The 15,082-nt window shown below is 34.1% G+C and overlaps 1 protein-coding gene across 4 annotated transcripts in view; it reads left to right on the top strand.

Annotated features, from left to right (window-relative positions):
* The window catches only part of LOC150001962 (receptor-type tyrosine-protein phosphatase zeta-like), a 210,395-nt gene that overhangs the window by 137,859 nt on the left and 57,454 nt on the right, over positions 1-15,082 (top strand). For all 4 annotated transcript variants that reach the window (XM_090287428.1, XM_090287427.1, XM_090287430.1 and 1 more), the window contains exons 5-8: positions 458-553; positions 1,028-1,094; positions 7,908-8,065; positions 8,215-8,365. In XM_090287428.1, the coding sequence (XP_090143554.1) occupies positions 458-553; positions 1,028-1,094; positions 7,908-8,065; positions 8,215-8,365 (472 nt within the window). The remainder of the gene's footprint in view (positions 1-457; positions 554-1,027; positions 1,095-7,907; positions 8,066-8,214; positions 8,366-15,082) is intronic.

Here is a 15,082-nt window from a genome sequence, read left to right as displayed (position 1 = left end):
AAGTCCTTAAGAGTTTTACTATTAGTAGAGTGCAATGTCCAAAAACAGTTACTCTGACCATCAAAAAAGGCATGTCCATTCAAGAAACAATAAAACTATATTTGAAAGAATACCAGCAAAATAGCTGAAATAATATTTGATCATCTGTTACATTTGATAATAGCTCTAACAAATTATTACTTCAACATGGCCTGTGGGCATTCTCAAAGTGATCATTTCAGTTCTAGGTGTGTCTAACTTGTGTTTCCTTCCTCATTTCAGGATGATAAATGATAGTTAATGCAGTTGTGTATACATATAGTTAGTAAAATATTTTCAAAGTATGCAGAATATAGAATTTTACAGTTTATAGAATTTTTCACAAAATTTAATTACATTGGTAAATTATTTTATTGTCTCTTTGCTGACTCTTGTGAAGCTTTGTTATATAATTAAACCATCATTGTTACATTTATAGATGCAAATCTACTGTTTTGATGCAGACCAGTTTTCAAGTTTTGAAGAAGCAGTTAAAGGAAAAGGAAAGATAAGAGCTTTATCCATTTTATTTGAGGTAATGATTATACATTGACTTAACATTAACTTAATTTCTTTTTAGTCACATGAAGTATTGATATGAAATATCAAAACATACTTTGGAACAAATAGAAGAGCTCACAAGTCAGTGATAACTGCTGGCTGTTTTCAAAATGAACAGCCTCTTGGTTGGGAATTTGAAAGGGGACTCTTGTATTCATTTACTGGATACCTCACTTCCGGTTGGAACAAATTGTTCTGAGTACACCGATTTGCGTATCTGTATACACAAAGCATCATAATGAATCATGACATTTTAAAGTGTACTTTTCTTGGCAGAAAAATTAAAAATTTAAAAGGTTTCGTTTTGTTTTTACCTTGCTGTGGAAAAAAAGTGAGCATTTAGAGGATATTCCTTTTGAATAGTTAAAATGGAAATCACTAATCTTTACATTTAACTGAACAGTTAATCAAATATTTTATCCCATTTTTAAAATGTCATTTTTAACAGGTTGGAATAGAAGAAAATGTGGATTACAAAGCAATTATTGATGGAGTTGAAAATGTTAGTCGTTTTGGTAAGCTATTTGGTGAAATCTCTTTCTAGATTTGGGTGGATATGAATGTTTACAATATTACAAAAATCAGTTGTTCCAAAAGAAGGAAGCAAAGTCTCAATTTTCACACTTGATGCTTTATACATTCCACACTAAAGATCGATTTATCCCTAAATTTTTGTCACATAAAGATCATAAAACATTGATGAAAGTAGGAAGTTGAAGTTTTCTAATTTTATTTTTGAAAATAATTCCATGATGCAATCAAAATGTCGCTTCATTGTACATTTGTAAAAGACTCTAATTCATAATTTAAAATCAGTTAAGTTTATAAAAATCATGATTTAAGGTCATGGTGGTTTCCTTGATAAGTTCGTTGCTTTACCAGTATGATAAGATTTTTAGAAGAAGGTAATTGCTTACATGCAAGATGCCATATGCTTTGATCGTATTCTCCCTGCTTTCTCATATGAGTATTGTAATTTGTCACAACAAATGCTTTTGACATTGGCAAGAGAGAACAAACATATTATTTATTTTATTTTTATTAAGCACCCACACATGGGTTATTAATGCTGTCCTGAATTATCCATAAAACAAATTATTGTTCCTCTTTGGGAAGCTAAAAATTTGAAAGCAGACACAAAATCTATTTAAACCTGTTTCTTGAGAATAGAGCTGGCCTATGATTGATTTATCTTTGTCAATTACATGTGAGGACCTGAACTGACCAAATATTTGAGAAGTCAGGAATATATGAACCCCTACAGTATGGCTTTCATTTTTTAAAAATTTTTTGAAAGGTGAAATCAAACACAAGGTGAAGCTGTTAACTCCTTCTATCCAGATTGCAAACTTCAAAACTGAGTGCCATAAACCACACTTAATTTTTTTCTTAGTAATAAAGTGGATACTGTCAAGACTGAAAGAAATCAGCTAGCATGAATTTCTACTCCTTAAATTGTATATAAAATGAATTCTGAATGTTCCCAGGTTTTGCACCAGCCTATAGGGACAAGAGCAATGCTGACACTGGGTTTTTAGTGCTGACTATGTACCTGGGCCACTTGTGGGGGATGGGTGGCATTGGTTCAGAAAATTGTCATCCCCCCGCACAATGCCCTGAAAACAGGCAGAACCAGCTGAAAACAGTCTCGGAGGGTCACACTCTTCTGATAGATAACAGGGAAGTAATAGAAAGATAACGACCATTTGGTGCCAGGCTGACCTTCACATAGTATGTTCAAAGCTTTGTAGATAAGTTATCAGCATCCCGTTTGGCAGAATGGCTGCATCCCATTTTGGCAGGATTCCTTGCATGTATGCTACTAAATAAATCTGGACTCTAGGAAAGGGTCTGGAGCTTTTCTCTCCTCAAAGAGAGGCTCACCCTTCGCTCTCCAGAAAAGGCTGACAGTTTCTGGGTCATTTTCATCTGCACCATGGGTCCTGCTGGTAAAGGAACCCCTCAAGTGGTGCCCGAACATGGGGCACACTGAGATAGATAACAGGAAAGTAATAGATAACAGCCATTTGGTGAAAGGCTGACCTTCACAGCCACCAAGGCCACTTTCTTTTGAGGACTCTTCAGTTATTCCAGAGGAACTCTGAGAGTGTGATCATACGAGCGTAGCAACCAATTTGCTCCTGTTCCTTGATTAAAATATACTTTCTAAAACCTACTGTTTGCAAACCATTGAGAGAGGTGCTCCATCAGATTCGCTGGTGCCACTTAGTACCCTCCCTGAGGACAGGGATTTCCTAAGAGCATTGTTCTGTGTCCTGGCTCTTACCTCAGAAGCAGAACCTATATATATGGATTTTTTTTTTTTCTGACTGCCCTCCATTCCCCATCTACCTTCTGTCTTTTTACCCTGCTATTTGAGCACCAACTTCCTCCCTCCTTTTTACCAAAAAATAAAATTCTCCATTCCTAGCAACTCACCCACTAGTTACTTACTGTTTCAATACACTCTGCAAGGACACCTAATTTTTACAGTTGTTAAGTGATAAAACCAGAATTCAGATCCTAGATATCCACAAAATTTGTTCCACTATACCGTGGAGATTTCTATTAGTTATATGTTTCAGAACACATAGGAAACACGTGTTGTTAAATATGACCTGTTTGAACTGAATAAGTTAAGCATTCCTAAAGTTAAGTGCTTTCATTTTGAGAGTTCTTGGGTTAAATCCATTTTATAGACTAGAATATCCCCTAGTGCCCAATAAACTGAAGGCTTCCCTATGTTTGCCCCTGGTGATTGCTGCTGGGAACCTGGAGGGTTAAAGGGGCAATGCTTCTCTTTCATCGGTGACTCTGGAACTGCAGCTAAACTCCCAAATCCTGCTCCATATTCTCCCTATAATGTGAGTTATCCAAAACACAGCATTTTTCAATCATCATGAAGATTATAAAATCTGTCCTATTATACTGTGGCTGGTTGCTCATTTTCTGTTTTTTTTTTTTTTTTTTTTTTTTTTTTCTCCAAGGGACAAACCCATTTCTCTTTACTTACCTCAACCCATCTTTCTTTCTCTTCCTTCCACCACCCCTACTCTGTGTTAGGCATTGTCATGTCCCTGGTGTGGTGAGAGAGAGGGTGATGGGGCTGCTGTCTAAGATAGCACATGACTATTTTCCAAGCAGAGCCCACCACAAAAGAGAACTGTTAAATGAACTCTTTCAAATTGCAAGGAAGGGACACACTTCAGATAGCATCATTAGTAATTCTCAGGTGGGAATACTCATTAGCATGACTTGTGGTGCTGTCTTAACCACAAATTCAGCCTAGGGATGCCTATACTGAAAAATCCTCACAGGCAGTGTTAATTAATGTAGCTCCATCTCAAGTCTCATTGTCCTAAGTAATAAGAGTTGGTTTTAAGTATTTAGTGGTTCTTCCCTTCTTCCCTAGTGTTTGGCCATGCTGTGATTTTTATCTCCCTACCTCACAACCTCCTAATCTCTCTCCTTCCTATGGAAAAGGGGTCTGATTGACTGGTTAATCACCGGTATGTATATTTAAGGGAGTACTGATTGAGTGAATGAATGATTGGTCTTAAATAGATCAACTTTGGCTCAGGTGTGATTCTCTTTTGTGTTAACAATAGTGAGGTAATTCAGATGAAACACATATTTTTACAAGACACAAAAACCCCCGCCTTAGTTTAATTGTCCCATAAAATGGTGGTGTTGCTGAAAAGCACTATCACAATGGAAAAGTCTTGTGATAATCAAGACAGAAACTTAGGACATGCACGTAAAGTTTTTAAAAGGTACAAAATAGTAAACACATTCATAAGTGAGACTAAATGAGTGCTGTTGAAGTTCAGAGGGAGGAAGAATAGATTCCATGTTGCAAGGGTGGGTAGGAGAAATCAAAACTATCTTCTGATTCTCTTATAGTTCTTCTCAAATTTCTTTTCCTTTTTTAAGAAAATTCTCTATTATATCATCCCTACTTTCCCTTGGACCCTTCAGCTGCGAAGAGAGGGGGGGTCTGCTGCATGGGCAACAGCAGACCCTCCATATTACCCTGCCCAGGCTCTGTAGCTTCAGCGTCATCGTAAGATGTCGATTCAACACGGGAGGAGACAGATACCATGTCACTCCCGAGTCGGACTGCACAGCCATTCTCGGCGGTGCAGATGGACTCTTAAGAAGCTACACCATCGTCTCTCGAGACGGACGGCTGCCGACGACGATTCATATCTTAACTACTGTCCCCCCCCCCCCGCCCCGGCCTCTATTACCTTTGGTGTTATTTCATTTCTCACTTAATTTAGCAGTGAGTCCATTTCTGGATCCTTCCTTTCTTAGTATGCTTCACATCCACATTTCCACAGAACATTTGAAGAAGATAAAGTTTGTTTTCAGAGAAAAAGAAAAAAATTATATAGTCCAATGATGATTAAAAGGGAAATGATTTAATAACAAAAAATTTCTCATTTGAAAAATAAAAATCTGAAAATGGAAAATATTCACTTATTAAGAGTAAATATTTTTCTCTGTTTCAAAGAACTTAAATCTAAGTCTGAATATTGATAACATTATCCTGACATTAGCAAAGAGCAATACATTCTTCTGGGAATTACTAATTAATCCATAAACCAAGCAGAGATAGAACTTTCTATTGGATTAAAAGTAGATTTAGACTGTACATGGCCAATGCTATCAATTCTGTCAAATAGATTTTTATTTCTGACATTCACTCTTAAATTCAGACTTGAAGCAGTTATGATAACTTTATTAACATCATCCTTTCCTTCAAATATTTCTATATTCCAGAAAAATTAATATTCAGTAATTTAAGTGAAAATATTGTTTTACTCTTTTCTGTATATGCTTAGTTTTCATAGAGTTTAGAGCTATGACAGACTATTAATATCATTAATCCAATCATTTTATTTTATAATGAATAAAGTGGGGTTTAAAAAGACTGAAGTCTTGCAAAGGTTTCACTCCATTTGGGGTTTCAACTCTGGCTGCATTTTGGAATCACCTGGCTCATTTTTTAAAAAAATACAGATGCTCAGTCTGCACCACAGGTATTTGAATTTAAATGGTCTAGAGTGGGGCCTTGGAAATTGGTATATTTTTTAAGGCTTCCTAGATGATATGAATAAAATGTGACTCATATGCTCTACATTGTGCTACCTCACTTAGACTAGATTAAATTGGCTTTGGGGACTGTTTCTTAATGACCTAAATCACTAGCTGGAGCAGAGGACATGGCCAGGGCTGGGACAGGACATGTCTTACTGGGAAGCCAGATTGCTGCCTATATGAGTGAGGACTGGCACACAGTTAACTAAATGAACAAAGCAGTGCTATTGGAATATTCTGTTGGCAAGATACAAAAACAAAAATGAGACTATTTAAGGAGTCAGGTAAGTCAGATTGTTTTAAGATTCTAAGGCCAGATGAAACACGCAGGAAAGCTCTACCAGTTTTTTTGTAGGAATTCTCTGTTTTTAATATGAGTTATATGGACTTGTATATCTAGCAAGATTAAATCAGTATTTATTATTGTATTATATGTGTATATTTATATATATAATCCACAATATATTTTCCACTCATTGTCTTGCCTTTTTATTTTTTTAATAACTATTGATAAATAGATCTTGATTATCACCTATTAAAATTGATCATTTATCCTATATGAATAATGCTTTCTGTGTGCCATTTCAGAGATCTTAATCTACCATAAGGTTATAGAGATATTTTTCTCTGTTTTTATCTAAAACATTTATTATTCTTTTCACATTTATTTCTATAATCTATTTAGAATGGATTTGTGCAGTATATTTGGTGTGAAGTAGGGAATCGATATTTGCTTTTTTCCATAAAGATATTCAATTGATACAGCAGTGTTTACTGAAAATGAAGTCCATTCCAACTACAGAGTAATTTTTTTGTCATGAATTAAGTGACAATATATGTGGGGCTCTGAACTCCCCATTATCTTTCATGTGCCCTGTGTCTTTTTTTTCATAAAGATCTTACTATCATGATTTCTACAGCTTTATATAGTAGGTCTTACTATCTAGTAGTAAAAGTTCACCGGCTTTGTTATGGTTCAAGAGTATTTTAAATTTTTCAATTACAGTTGACATTCAATATCATATTAGTGTCAGATGTATATCAAAGTGGTTAGACATGCATATAACTTATGAAGTGTTCCTCTCGGTAAGTATAGTACCCACCTGGCACCACACATAGTTATTACAATATTATTGACTATATTCCCTATTCTGTACTTTACAGCTGCATGACTATCTTATAAATACCAATGTTCACTTCTTAATCTCTTCACTTAACTTCATACTTCCAATTAAATTTTAAGATCAGCATGTAGGTTCACACCATACAAACACAGACACATAAGCAGACAAACTGTTCTGAGACTTCAATTAAGATTCCATAAATTAATTTGGAGAAAATCAACACCTTTATAATCTTACCCATAAATATGGTACTTATCATTTTTTATATATTTTATCTAATTCCCTCAAGAAAGTTTTATAATTTTAAATATAGATATCATGCACATCATTCATTAGATTTACTTGTATTTGATATTTTGATGTTATTAATTATATTGTTTTAAATTTTATTTATAATTGGTCTTGTATGCAGTGACTTTACTAAATACACTTATTAATTCTAATAGTTTGTACTTATTTCAATATTTTACGCACACAATCATGTTTTTTGTCCATTGTTATTGTTTATTCCTATCCAGTCTATATGAATTTTTGTTCTTCCATGATTGCATTGGCCCAGTCTTCCAGCTCAATGTTAGAAAGAAATGGTGATAACAGGATATCTTTGTCTCATTTTTTATTTCTAGGGGAAAAGCTTTCAATAAATTATAATTAAATATAATGTTTATTATGGGCTTTTGAAGATAAGCATCAGAATAAGATTTTGTTTTTGTTTTCCAGAAAGTGTACTAAATCTTATGAAATGATTTTTCTATATTTATTGAAATGGTCATATAATTTTAGAATATCTTTTATATGTAAAACAATATTTCTGGCATCATGCTGCTGTAAAGATGAAGCATCTATCACTATGTAGTAATATATTAAGAAAATTAGGAGCATGCCAGTTTTATTGCCTTTTAAAAAATATATCTAAAACCTCCTCAAATTTTCATTAGATTAAATACATAACATATAATTTCATTTCTGACAAAATACATAGTAAAATTTGATTTCTGATTAAATACATAATGAAAAGCATATGTCTCTGTTTCATAGAAGTTTTGAATGTTAAGTTCCAGAGTTGGGATTCCAGCTGAGATGTATGTTATTACTTTGTAGGGAAACAGGCTGCATTAGAGCCATTCATATTGCTGAACCTTCTGCCAAACTCAACTGAGAAGTATTACACTTACAATGGCTCATTGACCTCTCCTCCCTGCACAGACACTGTTGACTGGATTATTTTTAAAGATACAGTTAGCATCTCTGAAAGCCAGGTAATCTTGGAAATTCAAACAAATGAAGTAATTTGAAGGAATGTAAAAAGAATGATTTCCTAAGCTTTTCTACAACATATGTTTAAACGCATTTACTGATGCCCTTGAAACAGGTATGTTAAATTATATATCAAATTATCTTCTTTCAGTTGGCTGTTTTTTGTGAAGTTCTTACAATGCAACAGTCTGGTTACGTCATGCTGATGGACTACTTACAAAATAATTTTCGAGAACAACAGTACAAGTTTTCTAGGCAGGTGTTTTCCTCTTATACCGGAAAGGAAGAGATTCACGAAACAGGTATGTATTGAAATATAATTTTTCTACAACTCACAGAGTCTGTGTTGTAGGAGATGATTGTGGTACAATGGAAAACATACAAAACATACATTTTTAGAAATAGGTTGATTATTAGCTTTGTATCTTTAGACAAACTGTTTAGCATCTCTGAATCTCAGTCACCACAATCATAAAATGGCAATTTAAAATATCTGTTTTTGACCATATGACTAATCCCATTTTGTAGACAAGAAACACTGAAATTCAGTAAAAAAGTTATTTTTCTGAAACACAGAGTAATAAATGGCAAAGTCATGTACACAGCCCCAAATTCACTTTTTGGCATTTGCCTGTGCTAAGAGCTATGAAAGAGAGATGAATAAGGGACTGAGTTGTTCAGACCTTGGGGAGATCACGTCTGGTTAGGGTAATCAGGCACCTCAATGAGAGAACCACATTTGAGCTGAGCCTTGAGTTATGATTTGGGTTTTTGTTCTTTGTTTTTGAGGCAGAGGAGTATTTATTTCAACAAGTTTTTATAATTAAATTTATTGGGGGTGACATTGGTTAATAAGATTATACAGGTTTTTAGTGTACATTTCTGTGATATATTATCTGTGTATTGCATTGTGTACCCACCACTGAAAGTCAGATCATCTTCTGTCACCATAAATTGGGTTTTAAAGTGTTCATCTTTGTGTTGGCAGCTCTCAGAGAAGAGCTAGCACCGAGTAGGAATGGAAAACAAATGCACTTAATTATTAATGAATACAAAGTGAGTCTTTTCCCCAATTGCTTTCTTTGAGGGAGAAATGACTTTGTCCTTGTCAGGCAATGGAGAGGACACAGGGGAAGCATCTCTGCAGCAGTTTCTGTGTCTTTTGAAGCTGACACAGCAGTAAGAAGCCTTTGAATATGCCTGAGGACACAATCAGTTTCATCTGCCCATTTGTCCTTTTCATTTTACCCTTTGAATGGACTGATTCATGAAAAAAATAGTTGAAGTGGCCTTTGCTTTGGGGATTTAAAACCTTTCCAAGTACATGGTCTTCTTTGATCTCAGTCCTGCAATGAATTTTCAGCTATGCATAATATTAATTTAATAATAATTTGCTTTTGAAGATTAGGCATTAAAATGGCATGTTTTAATGTGATATTTGTGAGCATTGTTTACCCTTGAACCACAAGAAAATAAAATAGAGCACAAGACAGGAGTGATGAATAGCTGCACTTAATGTTATGTTAAGTTTCAAATGAAATTGCCCCAAAGTGAGGAAATTTAATTATATTTCTACTAGCAACACTAAATACTATAACATCATGTCTGGTAAATAATAGACAATTGATTAGAATAAAGAAACTGGATTTAGTCAGATCCTTTTCTAAAATTCATATGACCAAATACCAAATTAAATAAGTATGCTTTCTTGTAATGTCCTTTTTCCAAAAACAATTTATTATTTTTTTATTTGAGAGAGAGAGAGAGATTAAGGAGGGGGAGGGGGGACAGAGAGAGAGAGAAAGAGAGACATCAATTTGTTGTTTCATTTATTTATGCATTCATTGGTTGATTTTTATATGTGACCTGACTGGGGATCGAACCCACAGCCTTGGTGTATCAGGACGACTCTAACCAACCGAAGTATCTGACCAGGGCCTGGTCATGTACTTTTATCTGTTATATTTATTAAAACATTTTCTGCGTAGTGCCAACTAGTCTCAGTGCATTCTCCTCCCCAGCTAGCTTCCTTCTCTCATACTGAACTTTGTGAGGTCCCATGAAGAGTGCAGCCCACATATTCCAGGTTGCACTTCCACATGCTCTTTTTTGTGTACAGTATGTTCTTCTCTGCTGTCTTGACTTATTATTCTCTTCATTCTTCAAGACTCAGTAGACCATTGCATGCACCAGAGAGCCACTCTGAACTCTCTCTCCATCCCCATCAAGCCTGGTTCTGACCAGGGCACAGGATTGTGCCCTCACAGAGGTGCTGTGCTCATAGAGTACAAGATAAATTATACACATCTCAGTTGTGTGATGTGCATCCAAACCCCAGAGCAGTTGGCATAGAATGATAATTATCCATTCACTCATTTCTCTCCCCACCTGACTCTGAGACCCATGAAGGAAGTAACTAAGTTTTTCACCTCTTTACCTCTATTGCTGAGCTAAAGTGCAGTTCTCATTCACTAGACATTTATTTACCAAATGATGAAAAGGATCCATTTCCATGTAACACAAATATGGCAGTTATACCTAATGGCTCTCTATTGCACCATTCAGTGTGTCTACCGATATGTTGTTTTGATTTAATGTGGAACATTGTTGCTTTCACAGTTAAGTGACGAAGTCCACAAGTAATCTTAACAAAAACGGTAATAGCTACCATGTATTGTGTGAACTAGTGAGTTCAACCATGTATTGGTCTTATTTTCTTCACTTTACAGTTTAAAGTATGATATTAAATATGTCCAAGTTCACCAAACGATAAAGTACTGAGTTGGTATTTGAACCCAGGTCATCTTAATTTTAAAGACTTCCAAAGCTCTCTCCCCTACACTTTATATTTATAAGGGAATGTTATTTCTGCTTATATAATTTTATAATAAAAACTGATGACCTTACAGATATGAAACTTTTTAAAAAAATGTAACAACTGAAGTTTTGCTTGCTCCATCATGACTATTGGCATTCAACAAGCACTTATTATCTATTGCCCTGTGCATATTCCTTTGATGGTGTTTTTAAATAGACACACTATCTCCTTTCTTACTTTCTTCAACTGAATTTGAGAATAAAAATTAAGGTTTGCATTTGTGTTTAATATTTATTTTTTACTACATTTAATCTTAAATTAAGTTTTATTACATGAACATTTTTTAAAAGTACAGAATATAGATAGATAAACACAGAAGAAAATAAAAATTTTCTATAATGTCACCAACCAAAGATATAACTGCTAGGAAGATTTTGGTGAATATCCTTCCATCACTTTTTTTTAAATTAAAAATATTATCTTTTAGAGAAATTAAATGGCACTACATACATCTGTTTGTTGATTTTGTTTTATTCAGTGATATAAATATATTGTTAATACACAATTCTTTATATAGTATTCCATTGTATAGTCATAACGACTTATTTAACCAGCTTCTCAGTTTGAACATTCAGGCTACATTTATGTATTTTAGCATCATAAATATATAACATACTCATTTTGACCAATAGAGAAGTAAGAGTTGACATGAAAATCGTCTTCTCTCAGTAAATGCATTGTAGAAAAATATATTTGCAAAACTACATTGCAAGTAATTGCAAAAACCATGTGAGGTTGATATATGCGTGTGAACTCCTTGAGAGTAGAAATCAAGCTTTATTCATTTTTGCAGTCATAGCAGGAACTCAGTAAGTGTTTGTGCATAAATTTTTTACCAGAGCTTCAGTCCTCAATTTCTGCATTTTTGTGTAGAGCTGCCATTTATTAGAAAGGCATGCCTTTTCAGCATCATGGAATGAACACTGGCTTCTCTGAGAATCACAGAATTTAGTAGAACCATTGGAGCTTGCAGGAGTTAGTAAAATCTGTCTTTTCTAAATAGTGACAAACATGAGTGTGAATAACCATGCAGACAGAAAGTGAGTATAAAGTAGGTGAAGGTCAACTTTGTCCCATGTCTTCCAGGCACCAGATGCTTTCCCACTGCTCTCCTAGTCCACTAGCAAGACCCCCACTGAGAAGCAGGAACATCATGAAGCACAGTGGAAAAAGGCATAGACTTTAAAGTCCACTAGGCTTTGGTTTGAAACTCCAATACTTATTAGTTATATAAAGATTGTCAACTTACTTAACTTATCAAAGCCTCACTTTCCATAAAATAAGAGTTAAATGCCATCTTGTAGATTGTTGTGGGGTTTAAATGAACCAAAGTTTGTAAAGCAAAGCAATCTGTTGAACATAATGTGCTCCAGAATTATAGCTACTATTATTGTAATAGGTGTGTGTATATACACACTCATATATATGTGTATGTATGCATATATATGTCTATCTATGAGGGACAAGCTATCATAGCAAGTATGGGGTGCTATTCAAGTTTCTGTATCTAAGGCTTTTGTTTGTTGAATAGAATTGTAAATGCACTTCAACTCTCATTTAATAGCATTGTAATATATTTAATGCAAACTTTAAAAAACAATAAAATATAAAATGCTTTTCAAGGCAGAATAGCATTAAAGGAGTGTCTTTATCCCTTAATGTTGTATTTGAGCTATGAAATATTTTAAATAAATTCCCAAAAAATGTCAGCAGACTCACCTTCCTGAAGGTCAGTAGTTGTAAATAGCATTCATTAATATCACATGTACATTAACACTATGCTCTAACTATATACAGAAAAGTTACATGAAGATTATTTACTTCTTAGAAGATTATATATTAAAAATCAAACTGTTCGCAAAGTTACTTCGTACCCCTAGAGCAGATTGGCTGAATTCGATACAACTTGAAAGATTTCTTTTGCAAGATTCCTTTTGACTATTTATCTTAAGTGAATGATGTAACCATTTAGAGGTGTAAAATAGTGACAGATAATTTTCAGTTATTATTTTTAACAGTCGTGGCAATGTTTACATTAGTTTTATTAAGATCTGCTATTCCCAGAGAGGAAATCACAATCTTAATATTGATTGTCTTCTGAGTCTGTAAATCTTTAAGCTCTTCTAACATTAGTTGTCAAAGTGCCTGTCTCAGTATTTTTTTACATGATGCTCATAAACCTCAAACAAGACGTGAGGGATTTATCAGTGTGCATTCCCAAAGTACTTTGTAGTGGGTTATATTAAACTGCACCAAACTTCAAGTCAATAGAAAACAAATGGGTAAAACCTAGTGACATCTTAGGCAATTGTGACATTTTCTCTGCCATTCCCCAAGAATCACCATTCTGTGTTTTCATTTTTACTCCTAATCCATGGAGCTGAAATTCGACCTTCTTATTCAGAGCACACTGCCCTTCTTCAATGCGGGCACATGGAAGAGCAAAGCAGGAGACCCCTACGTCCTCTTCACCCTCTGCATCAACTTTCATAATTAGCTGAGAGATTTGTCACAGCCAAAGAGTTGTCATGTTCTCCTCATTTATACTTTACCTCTTGCTTTTCTTTTTCCACTACTTTTCCTGTTTTCTTGTGACACCCAGCACTTTACTTATTAATCTTTCCTACTAGTTTTCCAAATCATGCACATCCCTATGTATGAGGTATTAACCCTTTATATAAATTTAGATAAATGATAAATGACTTTATGTGAGGCTTTTACAACTTTTAATGAGAAATATATAGTTTTGAAAAGCACAACCTAATTTGATCTAAGTGGTATACAATTTACAAGTTTATTTTTATTTCTCTATAAATGGAGTCCAGGACTTAGAAACTAAAACATCCACAACTTACTAGATATAATGGTTACAGGCTATCATAGTAACAAGCTTCTTAGAGGCAAAAATTTGTATGTCAAGAATGCTGGCAACCAAGTGGTTGAAAATTGAATGTTAAAAACAAGTTTTTAAGTGAGAACATTTATTGCACCCTAAGAAAGGAGACTACATGTTCATTCTTTCTATGTGAGGATTCTTTGCCTCTGTACCAAAGCATTCACCTGAACTCTATGTGACTTGACATGGACCACAGGTTTGTCATAGCCTGGCTCACAATCAAGTATTTGAAGAACCCAGATTCTCATTCTTGCCCAGAATTCCTTGAAGAATCATTAGCTATGACCTAGATCATATGTAGCTTGTGGGGGAAAAGAATCAAAGAGTGGGTTTGGTCCTGTAGAGGAAACGGGATCTCAACATATATCTGAACTTTTCATAATCAAGCAAGTTAGACTTTTATTACTGTTTTATTATATGAATTGTATAGCTTGTGTTTGATGCCTGAGTATATGTTGATCTGGAAAACCCTTCTTGATTTTAAATCCAGATGACATGCTTTGTAGAGTATATGTCCTTTTAATAAGATAAACTAATTTCAATTAGAAAATAAGGAAAACCTGGAAAATTTAATGCAAATTAATAACTTATTTAATGATTATTGCCTAGCTTTATACTTAAATACCATGTAGTGTGTGCATATGGAATTAACTAGATGGTTATTTAAAAGATCCAGTCTTACCTGATAGAAGGGCAACCCTTTGGCAAGATCACAAACCACAAACAGAAGTGCAAGATTATCTTTTTATGCATTCTAAAGTATATATTTTCCACACAAAATCCTGTATTTCAGTATCTAAAATACAAGATTTAGCTGCAGCTTTATAACATGTTCTAAGTTATTGATTATCAATAAACAAAAGGGAGTGTTTTTTAAACATATTTATAATTTAAAGTGAAAATTATTTTAAAAATTGCCAATAAGCTCTTAGAGACTTAGAAGTAAGAAAACAAAGAAGTAAAAACCTGATTACAAATATAGATTCATTTTTAGAATCCAACTTTATATTAACACTGATTCTTAAAAAATGAAGCATCCATGATTTCTACTGTTAAGTCAAGATAAACATTCACATCTAACCAAAGAAGTTTGTGCTGTTTAGGCAGTAGACTTTTGGGTATTTTTCAGCTAATAATTTTATGTTTTTCTCCAGCAATATTTTGTTTGTTTTGTATGCATGCATAAAACTTTAATGCATTTTAAGATAGTTTCATTTGGCAGGGGGCAATAGTTCACTTTAAATC

This window comes from Furipterus horrens, unplaced genomic scaffold, assembly GCF_987537825.1.
Source record: "Furipterus horrens unplaced genomic scaffold, mFurHor1.1.pri manual_scaffold_9, whole genome shotgun sequence".
In the NCBI taxonomy this organism is placed as follows: domain Eukaryota; kingdom Metazoa; phylum Chordata; class Mammalia; order Chiroptera; family Furipteridae; genus Furipterus; species Furipterus horrens.
Note: the sequence above shows the minus strand (reverse complement) of the source record. Positions and strands in the feature narration are given on the sequence as shown.